Genomic DNA, 21781 nt, shown 5'->3' with positions numbered 1-21781 from the left:
TCCTCAGATTTGCTGCAATAACATGCAGCAAATCTGGACCACCCATATAAATATAAACATGGTTCATATGGTTTATATGGGTGGTGCTGCTGCTGCACATCATTTATGATAATGAGTATCAGTGTGAATAAAATAACACACAGAAATCTGATTGATTTTACTTGATGGTAAAATCAAACATCAGCGCAAGAAAATTTGACATTTTAATAGTTTGATTTAAACTATTAAATCAAACTATTTGATTATTATGCATTAATATTAGAGTATTATGCATTGATACGCTCACTGAGTTCTGAGTATTAATGCATAAATAATTACAAATATTTATCAAAATTATAATCAAAGCTTCACAACCTTTAAAATCCTTAATTTTTGTTATAAAATTGAATTACAATTAATTTTTGTAAAACAAACAACAGCAAAAGTTTGTTTTGCTGTTGGATTTGTTAGTATCAGCTGGTTAGTATCTTCGTGTTTCTGTAAAGCTCAATAATTCCTCAGTACAGGTGAGTTTATATATGAAAGTTTGTACATGACAATTAACCTTTTAAAACATTAGAAATTATTTTATTTTTGACATTATACACGATGGTTTATGATTAATCGCAAAAAGGTGCTCAAATAAATTGCAAACACACATGCAATCAATTCCTAAAACAAGTAAATGTAACGCAGGTGAAACTGCAGCGTTTTAGTGCCATATCTGTCCAGAAGAAAACTGAGGAACCGGGTTCTGACTCAGTCACGTGGTACGGCCCGCTCACGCGGCTTCCAACGTCACTTCCTGCTTCCTCCTGGTTTACTCGACACATTCCCAGAATCTTCGGTACAGAAAGCACATCGCTAGTTTTATATAAATATGTGACTATTTGCTTTAAAAATGTCTTCAGTTCCGCCTCAGAGAGAGTTTATCAACGAGCTGCTAACTCCTGCTGAAGAAACATTCACAGAGTCGGAAGAAATCAGCGTCAAGATGGAGGAAAAGATGGAGGATCAGCGCAGACTGCTGGATTTTACCCGGATACCGAAGATCATCTTACACCGGATAGGTACGAAACACCTTCACGTTTTACTGATATCAGGCGCGAATAAGGATTTATAGCTTCTGATAATGACTGAAATGTGTTTTCTGTGTGCTATTTTAATTTATATTAAAAAGTTAATATCTGAGTTTTTAGCCAGTCTATTATTTCTTTTGGAATTGTTTGTAGTTTGTTTAGCTGTTTTAAGCTTAAAATTCTCATCTCTTTAAACTTTTAGATTTCATCACAATTTTGATCCTTTTCTTGTTTTTATTCCTTTTTTAGATTTTATGTATTATATCATCTCTTTTCTCAAATACACAATTAGCTTTATCTTCTGTAATTATTTTATATATTTTACTAGATTTTGTTCTTAAATCACTTTTACATGTAAAAATAGCTCTGTTGAAATAAAATATGATAAATGGGACTTGTTCTGAACGCTAATTGGAGCTAATGCTAGCTTACTTCTACATGTGTGTGAGAGCTAACAGGAGCTAGCTCAGGGGTGTCAAACTCAATTTCACCGAGAGCCACTTCAGCATATTGGCCCCCTCAACGGGCCACATTGACGGTACAAATCAGGAGTGCATCCCTGCTAAAACACCCCAGACAAAAGGTTGACTTCCCTCATTCAGTTCTGTAGAGGCTTATAATGAGTCAATGGTCCAGGTGTGTTACAGAAGGAACCATCTAAAGCTGCAGATGGTAGCTCTGGAAAACTAGACTTGGGCACCTCTAGCATAAATGTATAAACCAATGTTAAAAATAAATTAAACGACACTTTATATTGTTAAATAACTGATTTTACGTATTGAAGTTTTAAATATTACATTTGAGTTTCCATGGATGTAAAATTACTGCTCAGTTTAAAAATTACAATATTTAAATCAGTGTTTAAAGGTGAGCTAGCAAATAATAAAAACAAGTCACATGGGCAGACATTGTTGACTTTACGCAAAGATTTAGTCTCAGAGGCAACTGAAATCAATTAATTAAAAACATTCTTTCTGAATACAAACCTTTGGTTGAAATGTAGTTTGTAGTCAATTCGTGCTCAAAACCTATTTTAAGTCAATCATTGGCCTATAAAATGCTGGGGGGCCACATGTGGCTGGTAATCCTGAGGTCATCGGTTCAAACCCCATATGGTGCAATTCATGTGTAAGGTCTTTCAGACAATCAACACTTCAAAATAAATGAGGGTTAAAAAATTAAATCAACACTTTACAATTAAAAATGGTTCAAAAATAAAATCAACACTTTACAATTAAAAGTGGTTCAAAAATAAAATCAACACTTTACAATTAAAAAATGTAAAATGTATTTTTGAACCATAAAAAAAGGTTCAAAAATAAAATCAACAGTTCAAAATGTATAATGGTAACTGTTTCTGTCTGTTCAGTCCATAAAATAAGCCTGGGATCAAAAAATGTATTGAAGATGTCATTAGCAGAGACAAATGGTTCTACAGAGTCCAGAACACCCAGGAGAGCGGTGTCCGGGAGGAGCTGCAGACGTAACATCTGTCGGCTTCGGAGAAGCGAAACCACGCAAAAAATAAATAAATAAATAAATAAAAATCAATCCTGGTAAAGCGCACACCGGACCACTCAGGGTAAAACACTCAGAGTTCATTTGGTCTGTTTGGATCAGACAGATCCAACTGACTGATGAATTAGCGCAGATTTTTCTGCAGATGGGAACCAGGAGGAAGTGCGTTCAGACCCCAGCGGGTGAAGTGATGCTAATTTAAGTGAAGTCGCTTATTTCAATTTATTACAAGTTATTGGGGCCTCAGTCTGTGGTTTTTGTCACTACGGAGAAAAATGTAGATACATTTATCTGCTTAATTTGTGATGGGATCTGGATTCACGGTGAATATGAACTAAACCACATAAAGGCGACTAAATAGCCGATGTTAATATGATTGTAATTTCACGGATAAAAATAGTACATGACCGATTTTTTATTTTTTTTTTATGTTGTCGGTCAAGATAACGGATAACAAAAAAAGTCTAGGCCGCCCTGACACCAACTCGCACATCTTCATTCACAGTCTTACTTGTAAATCGATTTTTCTTTTCTTGGACGTTTTGATGTTAGCTTGTCCATGTCTCAGTTTTATTCGCTGGGAAAATCAATAAGCAGCTTGAGGCGACTCTTATGCTCTCTAGTGGCGAGAAGCTGTAATGTTGGCTGGTAACAATCGGAATGCATTGTGGGAGATGTAGTTTGTAGTCAATTCGTGCTCAAACCCTATTTTAAATCAATCATGGGCCTATAAAATGCTGGGGGGGCCACATAAAATGACATGGCGGGCCACATGTGGCCCACGGGCCTTGAGTTTGACACATGTGAGCTAGCTGAAGGACTGAAGTTCATTTGAATTTGATGTGTTTAGTACTTTTTGAGAGTACTAAACACTCAAAGGACATTATTTTGGTTTCTTTATTTTTATTTGATGGTTTTTATGGGTTTGTTGCAAAAAAAACCCCACATAAGCCATATGTTTAGGACATATGTGAAGCTGAGTACAGAGGCACAAGATTAAAGGAGAATTGCGCCATTTTCAGTCTTATATTAAGATTGGAGTTAATGCTTAAATGTTAAAATCTATTTTATTTGTGTCAATTAAAAATGGCAAATGCTATTAATATAGCTAAAAGCCATTTAATATTTTTTTATTTGATAGTTAAATACAAAAGGCCTCAGAAAAGAGGACAAGTACTACTTTAAAGTACTATCTACAAATTAATATGGTTCAGAGATGTAAAATCTATTTGTGAATTTTGTAATTTGATGGAATTCTTAATGCTAAATGGAGCACGTTAAAAGAATATTAATATGGTTTAAAGAATATTACAGCCATGTCTTATGTAATGATGCCAATGGTTCTCTGCTAAAGTATGTGATACCCGAAGTATGTTGTATATGAAGTGTATTTGTAACACAGAAGAAGAATTAATCTTCCGGTTGAATGTGAAGGAAGCTCAATGTGTGAGCCTCATTTTTCTCATGCCACAGCATCAAACGTTGAGGGAAGATCATTATCTACATTATCCTCAGCCATCCAAGGATAATGTAGACAATATGGAAAAAAATAGCATGTAAGTTTTAGCTAAACAAGCTTTAATGTAGCTTTAGTGCTCATAAAAATATTCACACAAATCTTTATTTTATTATGTTGTAGGTCAACACAAAGGGGCGTGGCATTGTAAATTAAAAAAAGAATCTGAAAAGTTTCAGCTTTTGTGTTTAGCTCCCCTGAGTCGATACTTTGTTGTGGTTTTACGTGTGTTTCTATCAGCTTCTAGACCAGGAGTGGGCAATCCTGGTCCTCGAGGGCCGGTGTCCTGCACATGGATCCAGTAGCTGAATCACCTCCTAAGTGCAGTCACGTTCTCCAGAGTCCTGCTAATGACCTCATTATTTGACTCAGGTGTGTTGAAGTAGAGATGCACCTTAAAGTTGCAGGAGACCGGCCCTCCAGGCCTGGAGTTGCCCACCTCTGTTCTAGACGCTGACCTTTGACCTTTCTGCACATTGTTCTGAACAGAAAAGCTCAAACTGAGTCTCTGCACATGAGATGGATTGATATGTGTTTGTTCACCATTCAGATGTACATTTACTGTTTTTGGTCATGTTATATCTACATTTTCAATGTTTTGGCGGCAGTTTGGGCTAAATATGTTAATGTTTGGTGTGATTTGGTGGATGTAGTGGCCGAATGCAACCAGCAGGGGGAGTCTAGCGCTAGAGCACCAGAACTTCCTCCTCAGATAATAACAACATGCTGGAGCGGAAGGAACGTGTCTGACATAAAACTCATAGACATAATATAAGATATATATATAATGTCTATGATAAAACTAGTCTGGAATCAGTCATGTGGTACGGCCCGCTCGCGCGGCTTCAAACGTCACATCCTGCTCCACAAACAAAAGCCTCGATACGCGCACCCTAAAAATCCTGCTGGTTTACTGGACACTCGCCCCGAAGCCTCGGCACAGAAAGCACATCGCTAGTTTTATATAAATATGAGTATTTGCTGTAAAATGTCTTCGCTTCCGCCTCAGAGAGAGTTTATCAACGAGCTGTTAACTCCTGCTGAAATATCATTCACAGAGTTGGAAGAAATAACCGTCAAGTCCGAGGAAAAGATGGAGAAAAAGATGGAGGATCAGCGCAGACTGCTGGATTTTACTCGGATACCGAAGATCATCTTACACCGGATAGGTACGAAACACCTTCACGTTATACTGATGATATGAGGCAAGAAAGTGGAGAAAAGCTGGAGGAGACAGATTAAAGGAAACGATGTGTGAGACCGAATTAGGATGAACAACGTTTATGAAATGTAAATCCTCTCTGGACATTCCAGTTTCCTCCTCTGATCTTTTGTTAAAATCATGATTCTACTATTTGACCAGCATTTCTTTAAAATGCTCAACATAAATCCTGTTGGCTGTTACATCAGTGCAGACATTTTTATTTCTGCTGTTGCTTCTAGTGTGAGAGGGACCATTTATGACCCAGCCAACTTTAGTTTTTACAGCATAAGGCCCACCATTCACACTGTTTATCACCTCCCAGGGCTCTAAAACATTTCAAACATCAGTTCCTATCAGTACTTCCACATCTGCATTGATGTTATGAAGCTTAACAGGTTTAGGATGAGGCCACTGATCAATGTCTTTCTGCTGGGGAATATTCAGTGTAGAAACTGGCCTGGTACTTTGAGTCAAAACATCTGGCAGCTCTATGAAGTCATTTGTTTCAAAAACTTGTACATTAACAATCTTATTTTGGCTCATTGTTCTCAGCAGAATATTTGTCCTTCTGCCCTTTAAGTTCAGACCTTTTGCCAGAGTTTCTGTACAGAATGTACCTGAACTTCCTGGATCAAGAAATGCATAAGTTTGTGCAACTTTGTTGCTCTTTTGACTTTTAACTTTAACTGCAACAATAGAAAAAACAGCATTGTCAACATGACCGGCCCCAATATGCCCACATGTCTGGGTGGTTGGGACCTTGTTGTCTGTTGGGTTTGTTCTGAAGAGGCTCCTGGCTCCTTCAGCTCTATGTGAAGAACCCCTGGATGCTTTTGGTGACACACGTTGCAATCCAAACGACTCCTGCAGTCTTTGCTTGTGTGTCCAACTTTCAGACAACCGAAACAAATCCCCCTTTGTTTAATGAAGCTCAACTTGTCCCGATGCATTTTAGCTTTAAACTGCATACAGTTTTCCAATAGATGATTTCTTTATAAACAAAACAAGCAGCTGTGAAGCAGTGGTGGGAAGTAACTGTACTTAAGTACATTTTTCGTGTATCTTTACTTTACTTAAGTAGATTTAATAATGGATACTTTCTACTTTTACTCCACTACATTTTACAGTAAGTATCTGTACTTTCTACTTCACTACATTTCTACAAAACTGTCACGTTACTTGTTACATCCAAGTCGCGTTGTGCTTTTTGTCCGTTAAAATGTGAAGTTCAGGGTCTTAAGATGGCGCCGTAAAATCCAACTAATAACGTGACTTAGTGTCTGCTGTCACCCATCGCCTCCTCCTTTACTCGCACACGGAGCTCCAGTGGTTTCCTCTAAGCGGGAGAAAATGTCTGTCTAATCGTCAGTAATATAATAGCGCTGCATAAATCATAAGATATGGCAACATGCCATGTAGCATAGACTGCTACGTGGCTCCTCGGTTGCATGTCCTCCCCCACCCACCTTCTTTCCATCCCCTTTCGGTTGGATTTCTTTAAAATAAAAGCCACTAGTGGCAACAACAAGTGAAATTCTTGCTATGTTAGGCAGGAGACAAGATGTTTCCATCCCTGAAATTATGATGCATGGAATCACATATCTAAGTCTAAACTGTGTTACAGAGTAAACAAAACATGCTTTATCTGTGGCATTATTCATTAAAATGGCACATTTCTAATGTATTAAAATTAAATACGATCTGTTCACTTAATGATATTAGCAATTAGGTAATGCATTCAGCAAGTACTTTTACTTTTAATACCCAAGTATTTTTAAAAGCCAGGACTTTTTTACTTTTACTTAAGTAAAATGTTAATGTGGTACTTTTACTTTTGCTTGAGTACATTTTTGTCTGTGTATTTGTACTTTTACTTATGTACATTTTTTGAGTACTTTCTCTACCACTGCTGATATGTCATTGTGTCTGTTAGGCATATAATGCTGAGTGGAGCGGTCAACCCTTCCAAGATGGCCGCCCTAAATCTCGAGAGTGGTCCATGAGGCGTCTTATATTATGTCTCTGTGTCAGAGACACAGAAACATAATATGTCTCTGTGTCAGAGACACAGAGACATAATATGTCTCTGTGTCGGGGTCAGATTTTGGAATTCAGTGCACACATAAGGCGCACTTCTGATTTTTGAGAAAATTGAAGGCATTTAGGTGCGCCTTATAGTCCAGAAAATACGGTAATTGTCATAATATATTATTTTAGTATATTTTAAATTGTTTTAAACTTTTATACTGAGTTCTGCCTCAGGACAAGGGATTTTAAAGACACCATCCACCTACTACAAAGCTTAAAATAAAAAATATTCGGCAAACACCAGGAAAACGTACATTTTTCTGCTCACATGACCCAGGTTAGTTTAGTCAGTTATTTGAAAAAATTATATTTTGTGTACATTTTATTCAAATGTTGTGCTTTATCCATAGGACCTATTTTGTCCTTTTCTCAAGAATCAAGCCTTATTTTACGCTTGTATCTCAACAGCTGATACCATGTAATATAAGACAAAAATAACTAAGTCAGTCATGTTATCTAAAGCTGCTGTAAAAGAAAATAACTTGCCAAACAACCTGAGAGAGCAAAAACGCCGGAACTCCCGTGCGCAGCGTCGTGCGCTTCTATCAGAAAAGCTCTGTGTGCCCCAGAAAACATCTTCCAAAGCCTCCAAATCGTTGTTTCTTCTGCTGTGCCATCACAAAGGATAGATTTTCCCAAAAATAAATCACCAATGAACTGACCTGAAGGAAGACGGATGAAACTCTAGCAGTAGCGAGCCATAAGCAGGAAACAGTCCCTGCTGCCAGTGGGCACGTGCACAGCGCACGGCAGGGTGTCAAATTACGCAGTTAAAATTCTGAGTGAATTTACAAAGGCGATCACCTGATGTCTTGAAAGGTCAGTTTCTCCCGTGTCAGGTGATACCGGACATGTCTGGTCAGCAACTAATTTTGATGTTTGCGAAGTGTGTTTTATAAAACTATGACATCTCCTATAGCCCTTTAAATCTCGTCAACTGTTTTTAAATGGCTACAAAACCATAACATTTAGTGCAAAACTTGTATACAGGATTGTTTTTGAAGGATTAAAGACTCCTCTTGTGGACAAGTTAAAAAAAAAGTCTCGTGTACACGTTGTTTACCTGTACAGCCTCAAACACGTGATTAGTGATCCCATGAGTAGGATCGTCAGGTGCCTAACAGTCATGCTTTTGGACTTTGGGAGGAAGCCGGAGTACCCGGAGAGAACCCACGCATGCATGGGGAGAACATGCAAACTCCATGCAGTTACTATGAAGCCCTGGAGGTCGGGCAGGAGACCGACAGGACTCGCTACGAAGCCCTGGAGAAGTGTGTTGCATATTGCATTTTAAAAGTGTAGTGGAGAAGTCTCCGACCACACGTCTAAATACAGGTGACTGCTTCTATGGCTGGTCTGAAACAGCCGCAAAATATGTGACTAGTGATCCCATGAGCAGGATCGTCAGGTGCCTAACAGTCATGCTTTTGGACTTTGGGAGAAAGCCGGAGTACCCGGAGAGAACCCACGCATGCATGGGGAGAACATGCAAACTCCATGCAGTTACTATGAAGACCTGGAGGTCGGGCAGGAGACCGACAGTACTCGCTACGAAGCCCTGTAGGTCAGCCCGGAGACAGATGAGACTTGCGACGAGACTCTGGAAGTCAGCCCGGAGACCCACAGGACTCGCTACCAAGCCCTGGAGGTCAGCCCGGAGACCAATAAGACTAGCTACCAATCCCTGGAGGTCAGCCCGGAGACCCACAGGACTCGCTACCAAGCCCTGGAGGTCAGCCCGGAGACCAATAAGACTAGCTACCAATCCCTGGAGGTCAGCCTGGAGACCCACAGGACTCGCTACCAAGCCCTGGAGGTCAGCCCGGAGACCAATAAGACTAGCTACCAAGCCCTGGAGGTCAGCCCGGAGACCAATAAGACTAGCTACCAAGCCCTGGAGGTCAGCCCGGAGACCAATAAGACTAGCTACCAAGCCCTGGAGGTCAACCCGGAGACCAATAAGACTAGCTACCAAGCCCTGGAGGTCAGCCCGGAGACCAACGGGACTAGCTACCAATCCCTGGAGGTCAACCCGGAGACCAACGGGACTAGCTACCAATCCCTGGAGGTCAGCCCGGAGACCAATGGGACTAGCTACCAAGTCCTGGAGGTCAGCCCGGAGACCAATGGGACTAGCTACCAAGTCCTGGAGGTCAGCCCGGAGACCAATAAGACTAGCTACCAAGCCCTGGAGGTCAACCCGGAGACCAATAAGACTAGCTACCAAGCCCTGGAGGTCAGCCCGGAGACCAACGGGACTAGCTACCATTCCCTGGAGGTCAACCCGGAGACCAACGGGACTAGCTACCAATCCCTGGAGGTCAGCCCGGAGACCAATGGGACTAGCTACCAAGTCCTGGAGGTCAGCCCGAAGACCAATAAGACTAGCTACCAAGCCCTGGAGGTCAGCCCGGAGACCAATAAGACTAGCTACCAATCCCTGGAAGTCAACCCGGAGACCAACGGGACTAGCTACCAAGCCCTGGAGGTCAACCCAGAGACCAACGGGACTAGCTACCAAGCCCTGGAGGTCAACCCAGAGACCAACGGGACTAGCTACCAAGCCTTGGAGGTCAACCCGGAGACCAACGGGACTAGCTACCAAGCCTTGGAGGTCAACCCGGAGACCAACGGGACTAGCTACCAAGCCCTGGAGGTCAACCCGGAGACCAACGGGACTAGCTACCAAGCTCTGGAGAAGTGTATTGCATATTGATTTTCAAAAGTGTAGTGGAGAAGTCTCCGACCACACGTCTAAATACAAGTGGCTGCTTCTGTGGCTGTGGCTGCCTGTCTTCGTGATGGCTAGACAAGACTTACTACTACTGGCTGCCATTTCTGCTGCTTCACTGTGTCCCTCAGCCTTTACTTCAACTGGTCCACTTCAATCTGCAGTGTTTGTATACACGCTCAAAAATAGTACCTTTCTTCTCCAAGATTATGTGTTCCTGCTCCAAGGTGGTGTTTATTTCCTCCACGTAAGTGCTTTTCTGCTCCACAGTGATGCTTCTTTCCTTCAGAGCAGTGTTTTCCTGCTCCAGGGAAGTGTTTTCCTTCTCCAGGGCAGTGTTTATCTGTTCCAAGACAGTAGTTTTCTTCTCCAAGGTGGCTCTTCTCTGCTTCAAGGCGGTGTTTTCCGTTTCTAGGGCGGTGTTGTCCTGCTTCAGGGTGGTGATTTTCTGCTCCAGATCGGTCTTTTCCTTCTCTAGGGTGGTGTTTTCGTGCTCCAGGGCAGTGTTTATCTGCTCCAAAACGGTGCTTTTCTGCTCCAGAGAGGTCTTTTCTTTCTCTAAGGTGTTGTTGTTCTGCCTCAGGGTGGTGTTTTCCTGCCTCAGTGTATTTGTTTCCTTCTCCAGGCTGGTGTTTTTCTGACCCAGGGTGGTGTTTAAATGCTTCAAGACAGTGCCTTTCTTTTCCAGGGTGTTGTTTTCCTGCTCCAAGGAAGTGTTCATTTGCTTCAAGACAATGCTTTTCTGCTCCAGAGTGATGTTTTGTACCTTCAGGGCGGTGTTTTCCTGCTCCCGGCCAGTGTTTTTCTGCTCCAGGGCATTATTTATCTGCTCTAAAATGTTGCTTTTCTTCTCCAAGGTGGCCCTTTTCTGCTCCAGAGTGGTCTTCTCCTTCTCCAGTGTGGTGGTGGTCTCCTCCAGGGTGGTGATTTTCTGCTTCAAGAGGGTGGTGGTCTGCACCAGGGTGTTGTTTTCTTGCTCCAAGGAAGTGTTCATTTGCTTCAAGACAATGCTTTTCTTCTCCAGAGTGATGTTTTGTACCTTCAGGGCGGTGTTTTCCTGCTCCCGGCCAGTGTTTTTCTGCTCCAGGGCAGTGTTAATCTGCTCCAAGATGTTGTTTTTCTGCTCCAGAGCGGTCTTCTCCTTCTCCAGTGTGGTGGTGGTCTCCTCCAGGGTGGTGATTTTCTGCTGCAGAGCGGTCTTTTCCTTCTCTAGGGCGGTGTTGTCCTGTTCCAGGGTGGTGATTTTCTGCCCCAGGGCAATGCTTTCCTGCTCCAAGGCGGTGTTTTTCTGCCTCAGGGTGGTGTTTATACCCTCCAAGACAGTGCCTTTCTGCTCCAGGTTGGTGTTTTTCCGCTCCAGGACATTGTTTATCTGCTTCAAGATGGTGCTTTTCTGCTCCAGAGCGGCCTTCTCCTTCTCCAGTGTGTTGTTACTCTCTATTAAAGTTCTTATTTTGTTGGACATTCTTTTTAATTCCTCGTCTTTCTCCTGAAGCAGCTTGTCTTGTTCAAGGGCAGGCAGTTCTACATTCTTATTTTGAATCATTTGCTCCTCACTTCCTTTAGTTTCAGTCTGACCATTAATGGACAACATGCTGACCTTTTTCAAGATGCCAAACAACTTCTGTGCCCGTCTAGCTGTGCTACTTTGCTGACTCATTTTTTTATCCTTTTTTTGTACAGAAATCCAAAAACTGTTCAACGTTTTTCGGTTTTGCACGCAATTGTTTGTTGGGGGACAATCCTGCTTGCTCTGCAACGTCTGCAATGGAAATGACTGTAGAATTCAAGACTGCAGCCTTGTGACATCAATGCATCATTCTTTGTGACATCAATTTGCATGATGTCACAAACTGATGACTACCTCAACAGAACAACTAGAAAACTGCTGAAGTTTGAATAAAAACAAACTTCACGGCTGAATGCAGCTCGGCTTAGCTGATGGCCTTTGCAGACAGTTCAGCTGGTAAAATATCACCAAGGCTGAAATCTTTGGAGTCAGCGGCTCTTCAGGATAATGGACAGCAGGGTGCAGGACCAACTCTCTTAAAAAAGATGTTAAAAAATAACACAAATGAACACAAAATGCACATTTTGTGTTCATTTTAACATACAATGTGTTAAAATGTACATAACATTATAACACACTGTATGTGTTAAATATTTTAACACATTTTTGTGTAAATCTGTGTTGGTCAGGCACAGATTTTCTGACAGCAGATTATATAATTCTTCTCAATGACAGTTTCAAGTATTTTTTTTTTTCTAAAATGGTTTTCAAAATTTTTTTCTGAATTTATAAATTTTTTACTTTATCTAAAAAATGCAATTACTGCTTGCTAGAACTTGAAACTTTGGAGTTGCTCCCAGTTGGTGTTGATGTTGCCAAACACTGGATCTGATTATACTTTTACTTCTTTTATTATAAAAGCGATCAGATCAGTGAACAGTGCTCGGTGGCAATTTTGCTCCTGCAGCTCATAAGCAGTAACTCCATTTTTCCCTGAGTTTGTCTAGGAGTTTCAGGACGATTGTTCTCATATTTGAAGGTAAATCCAACTCTCTCATGTAAACAATTCTCATATGAAGGACTGACATATTAAGAAACAAAAGCATAAATATATATTTAGTTTTTACTTGTCTTTACACAAGTTTCCATCAAGAAATGTTTATATTCTCTTTTTCATTTCCTCTGAACCTGCGTTTTTGTCAAGAAAAGTAAATATTTTGTTTTCTTTTCCTTATACAAGCCCTCATTCTTTTGTCATTGCCTCCTCTCTCCTGTTATTACTTCTCTGTGAGCATCTTTATGTTAATGAGGAGAGCTGCCTTCTACGTCCAGCTCCTCTCCTATTGGCCAATGGAGCTGTGGAACAAGCGTCACTGCGTCAGACGTTGTGGAGCGTTTACGTCTCACAGTTACTAGTTGCCATCTTTACAGGCCACAGACCAAAGCAAACTTTATCCTGGTGTTTTTATTGTGTTCTCAGTATTAGATGTGGTCTCAACAAACTCAATAATATTATTTTACCTTTTATCTGGAAATAGTGTCTGTTTATTCTTGCCATACATTCCTCTGTATTAAGTATTGCTCTAAAGGTCTTGCCATACCAGTTTATTCCTCTGCATTTACTTTAGTTTCTTAGTTTATTCTTGCATTTTGTTCTTCATTAATTTCTATTTAGTTTCCTTTGATTAGTATTATCCTCTCTTGGTTTATTGCTATGTCCACTTTAGTTCATTTCCTGTTGCTACATTTATTTTATCGTTTATTGACCATCATTAATCTTCACTCATCACCTGCTGCGCTGCCTAATCATCATGTGTTTCACATCATGTGTTGATTTTTCACTATTCAGCGTCAGATTCTCTGTTTTTATGCCATAATTCACATCTAGTTCGTCGCTCTGTTTTATGTCCCGCTTCTCCTGTTTTAGAGTTTTGCGCAATGTGTGCATTGTTTTTTTTGTGTTTTTTTTTTTTTTTTTTTTTTTTACCCCCTATGGCGCGCATAGGGGGTAACGTATAGATGGGGAAAAGGCAGACTGACATAAACCTTTTAAAACAACGGAAACAATTTTAAAACAACGGAAACAATTTTGGTATTCCGATTATTGAAATTTAAAAGTCCTGTGGTACTGTTGTTCCATCACCCCCGTTTCATACCGGACCACTTACAGCACCGGTTTTAACGCTATAAAATGAACGCTCTCTATCGTGGTATCACCATGGAGGGATTTCTTTATTTAAATGGGTTCATTTTTCAGAGGGATACAAAGTGAGGGTGTCGTGATTTTAGTAATATGTTTATAAGGGCGATTTTCTGTTGTCCTTCCATGGAAGCGGGCAACTTTCAAACGGAAATTAAACACTTTTTAATATAAGTTGCTGCTTGACATGATCACAGAACTGCCAAAACATATGTACAAAAATACCAGACAAAGTGAATCACAGCAATGTCATCAGCCGGTGTAACGCTGAACTGATGCGGTGAAGCTACAAGTAGCAGGAGAACGGAGCTACGCCAAAAGCTAACAGAAGCTAACAAACACTGAATAGAAGAGCTGTCATCGATAATGTTGCAGCCAAGCATGATTTAATACACAATACAGTTTTACCAAGTTGCTCAAAGTCTAAACTGGTATTGTTGTGCATTTAAAGTGTAAAGTTTACCTTCGACCAAACGCCTCCCTAAGAAATCCCAGCGCCCCCCTTTTGTAAAAATTTCTGCCAGGGAAAATGGGGGCAGCAACATGCATGGTGACATCATGCTGCAAGGAGTCTATAGTTTAAAATAACATTTGAAGCTCATTTAAGAATATCATGATGTATATCGTTTATTGTGATATAGCAAAAATATTTTCCTCATATCGCCCAGCCTTAGGTGTAACTGGAAAAATAATAAAATAAAATGACTATGAAGACGCAAAGCTCCACAACGTTAGTGGTTAACTCACCAGCCAACCATGAAGACATGCGAACTTTATAGCTGAGACACAGAGCCACAGGCTGGGCAGCGTGTTGAGATGTAAACGCTGCACATAATTATTGGTTCATAAAGAAGATAAATCATTCTCACCACTCGCTGAACTCACCTCTGAAAGGTGACTACAGGTTCTGTCATAGAGCAGAACAAGCAGAGCTAACATGGTGGGTTTTAAACTCAGAAACATAACTACTCACAGGGTTTGATGTACATATACATACAGCTCAGCCTGTGTCCAGTTTGAGTGAAAGGAGGCGAACGATCCACACTGAGGTAAACATAGAGCAGCGACAGAGCAGGAGGTAGAAGGGCTGTGATTGGTGGAAGTTTATATGCATCAACTATAAACTACAGATGTGCCGATCAGGTTTTTTTCCTGCTGATTCTGATCACCCATGAGGGCCGATCACCGATACCGATCACATAATTATTTTTTTTATCATAAACACTACCAGTTACATTATGTAGAAAAAGGAACCATGAATTTGCCTTAATTTAGACAAAAACATGTTTTCAATAACTTTTTCCAAGAAAAAAAAACAGGCATTGTGCAAATTGTACTGCTATTGATAAAACTATCTTTAACAGACTGATAACATATGAAGGCTCTGAAGAGGCTAAATAATGCAAAGAGCCAAAATAAAACCTCTCAACATTGCCAAAAAGTTCAAGTATAAAACTTAACATTCAAAGGCAAAAACAGGTTCCATTACAATAAACAATCCAGAGTTACTGAATGAAAACTTCCTGATAGCATGGCGGCTAGCTGATTACTGCTAGCTCTGAGTGGCTGTTTCTGACTGAGTAATTATGCAGATCAGGGAGGAGATCGATTATTTTCTCAGAGATTATCTGTCTCATGTTAGGACAGCGACAATTTTAATACGTATGTAAAATGTATTTTTAGGTTAGATGCTGCAGCTTTAAGCAGGTTCGGTGTGAGAGTCACTACCAGGTGGAGCAGAAGCGAAGCTCCGTCTGTCAAATATTACTACCTGTAGCGTAGCAGCGGTTCAACAGGAGAGCAGAACCAGCGTCTGACACCGCAGCTCGAAGACTTAAATAATTTTGCGGGTTATTTGTTTAGCTTTCTGACCGTCATGCTAATCCGGGTGAGTGTTTGTAGCTGTGCGCTGCTTTACCTGCTATCTGATCCTCCGTATGTCTTTTTTACTGCAGTGAGCCTCGATGTAGCCAAACTCCGTCAAGTATGGCATTGTTTTTATGCCATATTAGCTTCGTTGTGTTGCTGCATTTTGACGTGCTTCAATTTTCCACTGCAACACACAAACTTCCCCATTCACTCAGTGCGTTATAGTTCCACATCGCTTAGGATTTGTTGCTCCGCATTTGCGCAGTGTGAAGGAAAGACGAGACCAGCTGCACAGGCAGTCCGCGAAATGAGATGCAGGTGATGATGGGTTTGTGTGATCGGCAACAAGAGACAGTGATCGGCGATCACCAATCATACACTTTTTCACAGAAATCAGCCGATTATGATCGGTGGCCGATCGATCGGCACACCTTTACTATAAACCCATCTTTTAGGAATAATTCTGCTCTGCCAGTGAAACGCTCATAACAACAGAGACGTTTGCAGTGCTGTTTATTAACAATGGAAAAAAACACTGTATTACCCCCCTAAAAACATAAACATGCTAAGCTTAGCCGGGCAGGTAAAGATGATACTCTAGAGGAAATCCTGCTTCTTAGTGGAGATAAGCTGAGTCTGATTGAACATAATATGCCTGGTGGTCACATGCAGAACTGATCAACCGGTTTGGAGGTGGAGTTGAGGTTGCAGTGCACAGCGATCTCAAAGTACCGTATGTTCATTCTGGTCAAAATAAACAGTTTTGTTATTTTCTCAATCTTAGTGTTAAGTTTGAGTTGAGTTAAAGTGAGATATTCACATATGCATGATAAAAAAAATACAAGCACATTTTTCCTCATGTTCAGAAGATAAATTGGACCTGAACTTAGAATTACCAAAATCTTTAATTTGCTTTATGCCCGAAAAAAAGAGAGAATGTCAATATGTTTTGACTGATTTTCATACATAAAAATGTCTAAGTTTAGAATAATTCAAGAAATAGATGCATAAAGGGATTAAAGTTAAAGGTTGATTATTTGACTCAAAATGAAAAGTTTTTGTTTTGTGTTTTGGTCCAGATCTCCACCAATACTCCATGTGTAAAGAGGACAGGGTTCTCAATGAGCTCAGCAACCAGGAGGGCAACTCCACTTTAAAAGAAGAGGAACCAGAACCTCTGCAGATAAAACAGGAACCAGAACCTCTGCAGATAAAACAGGAGCAAGAAGAACCAGAACCTCAACAGCTCAAAGAGGAAGAGAAGCAACTCTGCATCAGTCAGGATGAAGAACAGCTTGTGCTGAAACTGGAGACTGATGACACTTTGGTGAATCCTTCTACTGTGCAAAGAATTCAGAAAGAAACAGAACCACAGAGGAACCAACTCATCTCTCATGGCTCTACTGAAGATGAGAATCAGGATCAGGAAGGAAGCAAAACTGAGGACTCAGGAAAAAAGAGAGATGAAAAACAGAAAACACACGAGACAGCTCATCCAGACCAAAAACAATATTCTTGTAAAATCTGTGGTGAAGCTTTTTCTCAAAGCAGTTCCTTGACAACACACATGAGAACTCATTCAGACAAGAAACCTTTTACATGTTCAACCTGTGGAAAATGTTTAAGTTGCAAATCTCAGTTACTTCGTCACATGATGGTTCACACAGGAGAGAAGCCTTTCTCATGTGTCACCTGTGGAAAAAGTTTCAGAACCAAAGCTGACGTACGTTCTCACATGAGACGTCACACAGGTGAGAAACCTTTCTCATGTGTGACTTGTGGAAGAAACTTCCGATTCAGATCGAACGTACGTAATCATATGAAGATTCACACAGGTGAGAGGCCTTTCTCATGTGTGACTTGTGAAAAAAGTTTCATAACCAAAGCTAAATTACTTGAACACTTGATGATTCACACAGGTGAGAGGCCTTTCTCATGTGAGACTTGTGAAGAAAGTTTCATAACCAAAGTTAAATTAATTCGTCACATGATGATTCATACAGGAGAGAAGCCTTTCTCATGTGTGACCTGTGGAAAAAGTTTCCCATGGAAGTCTCAGTTAGTTGTTCACATAAAGATTCACTCAGGTGAAAAACCTTTCTCATGTACAAGCTGTGAAAAAAGATTTACCAGTAAAGTAAATTTAACTGATCACATGAGGATTCATGCAGGTCAGAAGCCTTTCTTATGTGGGACCTGTGGAAAAAGTTTCGATCGAAAAGCGATTCTAACTTCTCACATGAGAATTCACACAGGTGAGATGCCTTTCAAATGTACAAGCTGTGGGAAAAGGTTCAGAAGCAGAAGTTGTTTATATTGGCACAAGAAGACGCATACAAATGAGAAGCCTTACTCTTGTGGGACCTGTGGAAAAAGGTTCCGTCGAAAAGGTGCTTTAACTGCTCACATGAAGACTCATACAGATAAGAAACCTTTCTCATGTGGGACCTGTGGAAAAAGTTACAAACACAAAAGCACTTTAATTGGTCACATGCATACACATTCAAATAGGAATTATTTCTCATGTGGGACGTGTGGAAAAGTCTTCTGTTATCAGAGAAATTTAACTGATCACATGAAGACTCATACAGGATGAACAGTATAATCTGACACTCCTCTACCAAAACACAATATCTCCCGGTTTGGAAGCAGAGTAATTACAGCTGGGTAACATTTCTGTAATGTAGCAGCTTGGAGAAGAAGAGTTTAAAACAGGACGTTTATCTAAAACGCTAAACTTTCACTTTATTCTGTCAGTTTTGTCTTTTCATTTAAAATGGTTAAATGAGATAGTAAGTCTTATGTAGTTACGCATGCATTTTAATGTTTTTTTTTCTAGTGAGATATTAATGGCGTGTTTATCTCTGGAAGTAACAATGGATTTGATTTCTTTCAGATTTAAACTTGTAAAGTTGCTATTGTATGTCTATTCTTTGTACTTATACTTTGTTTTACTTCATTAATTTTGGTTAGCGGATGTTTGGGTATGCCTTTTCAGGTGCTCTGCAACCATTTAGAGTACATGCAAAAGCTTGGTATCTTTATGAACACAAGCTAAATTTTCTATTTTTGCATTAAAAAATACTTTAAATCTAAGTAGTTTGTCATTATGTTTGTAACACAAAAAATTTGAAAACAATTTGTTATTCTAATATACTTTTTCATCACTTTCCCCTGAGTTTCTGATTCAGGGAGAAAATAATGTTTGTATTATGGCAACAATTCAGATGTTGCTGAATTTTGCTAAGTTATGATTAAACCCGAGATGTTTTCCCTTTTTTGTTAAAACAGCTGCATTGACTTTATTGTTAATTTTACTCTAAACTTAAGTTATTTTTACCCATGTGATTTTCTTTTAGTTTTTTTATCTGTAACTCTTTGTTTGAGAAGGTTTTTATTTTTTTAGGATATTGGAAAATGTATTGGTGATATAGATTCAATTTCAGACAGAATTGTGACTTTCAGAATCTTTCTGTATAATTTTTAGATCGTTTTTTTATACTAATGATGGTCTTTGACTTTTTTTAGTCTAGTGAGTGAAAGTTTCTGCTTCTCAAGTCTTTTCTCTCATAATTTCTCCGAAGCATCTGTTGTTTTTTAAGCCAGTATTTTCCTTTACTTTTCACTCATAGTTGCTTATTTCAGGAGAATCATTCACAAATCAAGATCTAATCTTTTATTTTTGTTTTGGTAAAGAAACATTTTTAAGGAGTAAATGGAAAATAACTTAAAAGCATCAACCAAAATGCATTATGAGAAAAAGACACTTTTCTCTTAACAGAGTTGATTTTAAGAGTCTGGGCCAACACCATGTGATCATGAGCGAATTTATTCCCATAATTACCGATGGTCTCGTTATGCTCCTCCAAAATCTAAAAGAAAATACTTAAGATCTTGTTCCAGGTCCCTGAAAGTCCACCATGCAAAGGTCTTAGTGGTGTTTTGTTTGGATCTTGTCTGATAAAAACCAAGGTAGAAGCCTCTAAGCTCTTTGGGACAAATGACTGGGGAACCAACGCTGAACAGGAATGTGAAGAGTCCCACTCGGGTAGAACATGTTGCCCAGCTGGAGTAAACTTTAGCCATGGAGCGTAACCGAAGACCCATAGGAGATGTTCTACTCAGTTTCCACTGGTCAAATCAGAACGGAGGTCGGCTTTTAATGACCAGTGAAACTCAACCTGTTGGCCTGTGGATGGTCCGCAGAAGGGCTGCAGATCTTCACTCCCAGACTTTCAGCCATGGTGGAGCAGAGCTCTTAAATTATTAGTGACAGAGACCTGCCAACATTTCAGATCCAGTTGATCTGAAATGTTGCCACAGACCCCTGAAAAAGTTTAAGTTGCTCTGAGATCTTTGATGGAAGACCAGGAGATTTTCTTCAATGATTTAGAGCGCCATCATCTGGTGAAAACTAAAAAATGATTTCTTTTTATTTTTTATCAGCTTTGAGTCCAGTTGCACCATTTTCAGCTTAACTTTTAAACTCCTTTGTGTTTGGTTATGTCTTTCAAGCTCAATTAAATGCAATAAAAGTATTTTTATAATCTGCAGCAATGGGTAACCAGTAGCAACAACCAATCTGCATTTTAAATGTGGGTTTGAACACAACTTTAAATGAACATTGTCACTCCAGACAGCGAGCGGAGAGTTTTGGTACCTTTGGTGGAGCAAATATTTGATTTTAGAACACAGTCTGATATAAATCCTGTCAGATAAAGGATCTACTGTCTGAAACTTTCATCAGTGGCAGACATAGAAATATGCATGACAGATTATGAGAGGAAGGGGTTTATAAAACCTGACTGTCCTGATTTTCAGTCAGTGTCACCAAAGCTCTGCACCTGGAAGGAACTCTGAGTTAATCTGGACTCCAGGAGACGGAAACATTTCTGAGCAGGTCTGCTTGTTTTATTCCATGTAACTAAATTCTGCTTTTATATTCCTATGTTAAATTCTTGTCTTTAGGCCATTCAACATTACAGCTGGTTTTACACAGAATGACTAAGTATTTTTGCTTAGAATGCAGACGGATTGGTCTTTCAGGAAGAGAACAAAGGAAACAGCTGTTTGGTTTGAAACTGGAGAAAAACCTTACATACCTTGATGTGTTACTATCTGTAGGAGTTTCCAATTCCGACCAGCAGGGGATGCTATGCTCCAAATTATTCAGCAAGAAAAGATTAATCAGCTGCCTGATATGAAATGAAACACGTAATATTTATGAAGAATATAAAATGTTTTAAGAATTACAACAGGAGGGAGGAGATAATTATGAATAGAATCAGAACTGGTCATAGTTTTTTGAATGGCACTTTGTTTAAGATGGACAAATGTTACAGGTCCTGGGTGTCAGAACTGCTGTAACAGAGTTGACACAATCTGAAGAGAAAATAAACAAGGAGTCAGCAATGACGACCAGCGCTGTTGTTGACATCCAGATTGTGTTTTTTTTATTCGCTGACTTGTATTGTTCTCAGGATATACTTTGTAGATGGGGCTGTCATTAATCTGTTCTTTGACAATGTACACAGTCTGCTCCCAATATGATCTGAGCTTTCCAGGTTCGAAGGTTGCGAACTAACACTCGGTCACCTGGCTCTAAGACAACTCCTCTCACATATCGGTCATAGTGTTTCTTTCCACGAGCACTCGATCGCTGGTAGCAATGCGATAAGCCTCCTCCATCCTCCTGACACCAGGTGCCAGCGGCTGACCATCCTGACACCAGGTGCCAGCGGCTGACCATCCTGACACCAGGTGCAAGCGGCTGACCATCCTGACACGAGGTGGAAGCGTAATACCATCCTGACACCAGGTGCCAGCGGCTGACCATCCTGACACCAGGTGGAAGCGTAATACCATCCTGACACCAGGTGGAAGCGTAATACCATCCTGACACCAGGTGCCAGCGGCTGACCATCCTGACACCAGGTGGAAGCGTAATACCATCCTGACACCAGGTGGAAGCGTAATACCATCCTGACACCAGGTGGAAGCGGCAGACCATCCTGACACCAGGTGGAAGCGTAATACCATCCTGACACCAGGTGGAAGCGGCAGACCATCCTGACACCAGGTGGAAGC

At 40.2% G+C, this 21781-nt stretch overlaps 1 protein-coding gene across 1 annotated transcript; it reads left to right on the top strand.

The window, feature by feature from the left end:
* The first annotated feature begins 721 nt into the window (after nucleotides 1-721).
* LOC106907959 (uncharacterized) lies at nucleotides 722-18982 on the top strand. Its single transcript, XM_088015766.1, has 3 exons — nucleotides 722-1049; nucleotides 5151-5261; nucleotides 16774-18982. Exons 1-3 carry the CDS (start codon nucleotides 881-883, stop codon nucleotides 18288-18290), a joined length of 1797 nt encoding a protein of 598 aa, XP_087871892.1. The 5' UTR covers nucleotides 722-880; the 3' UTR covers nucleotides 18291-18982.
* The last annotated feature ends 2799 nt before the right edge of the window (nucleotides 18983-21781 follow it).

The sequence above is a fragment of the Poecilia mexicana genome, unplaced genomic scaffold (genome assembly GCF_051168715.1).
Source record: "Poecilia mexicana isolate PSO_F unplaced genomic scaffold, ASM5116871v1 scaffold_18, whole genome shotgun sequence".
Lineage (NCBI taxonomy): Eukaryota > Metazoa > Chordata > Actinopteri > Cyprinodontiformes > Poeciliidae > Poecilia > Poecilia mexicana.
This window is presented reverse-complemented; position numbering and strand designations above follow the sequence as displayed.

Coding starts and splice junctions, on each gene's coding strand:
- LOC106907959 (XM_088015766.1), top strand. CDS start 881: ATGTCTTCAGTTCCGCCTCAGAGAGAGTTTATCAACGAGCTGCTAACT. Junction 1,050..5,150: donor GATCATCTTACACCGGATAG/GTACGAAACACC, acceptor TATCATTCACAG/AGTTGGAAGAAATAACCGTC. Junction 5,262..16,773: donor GATCATCTTACACCGGATAG/GTACGAAACACC, acceptor GTTTTGGTCCAG/ATCTCCACCAATACTCCATG.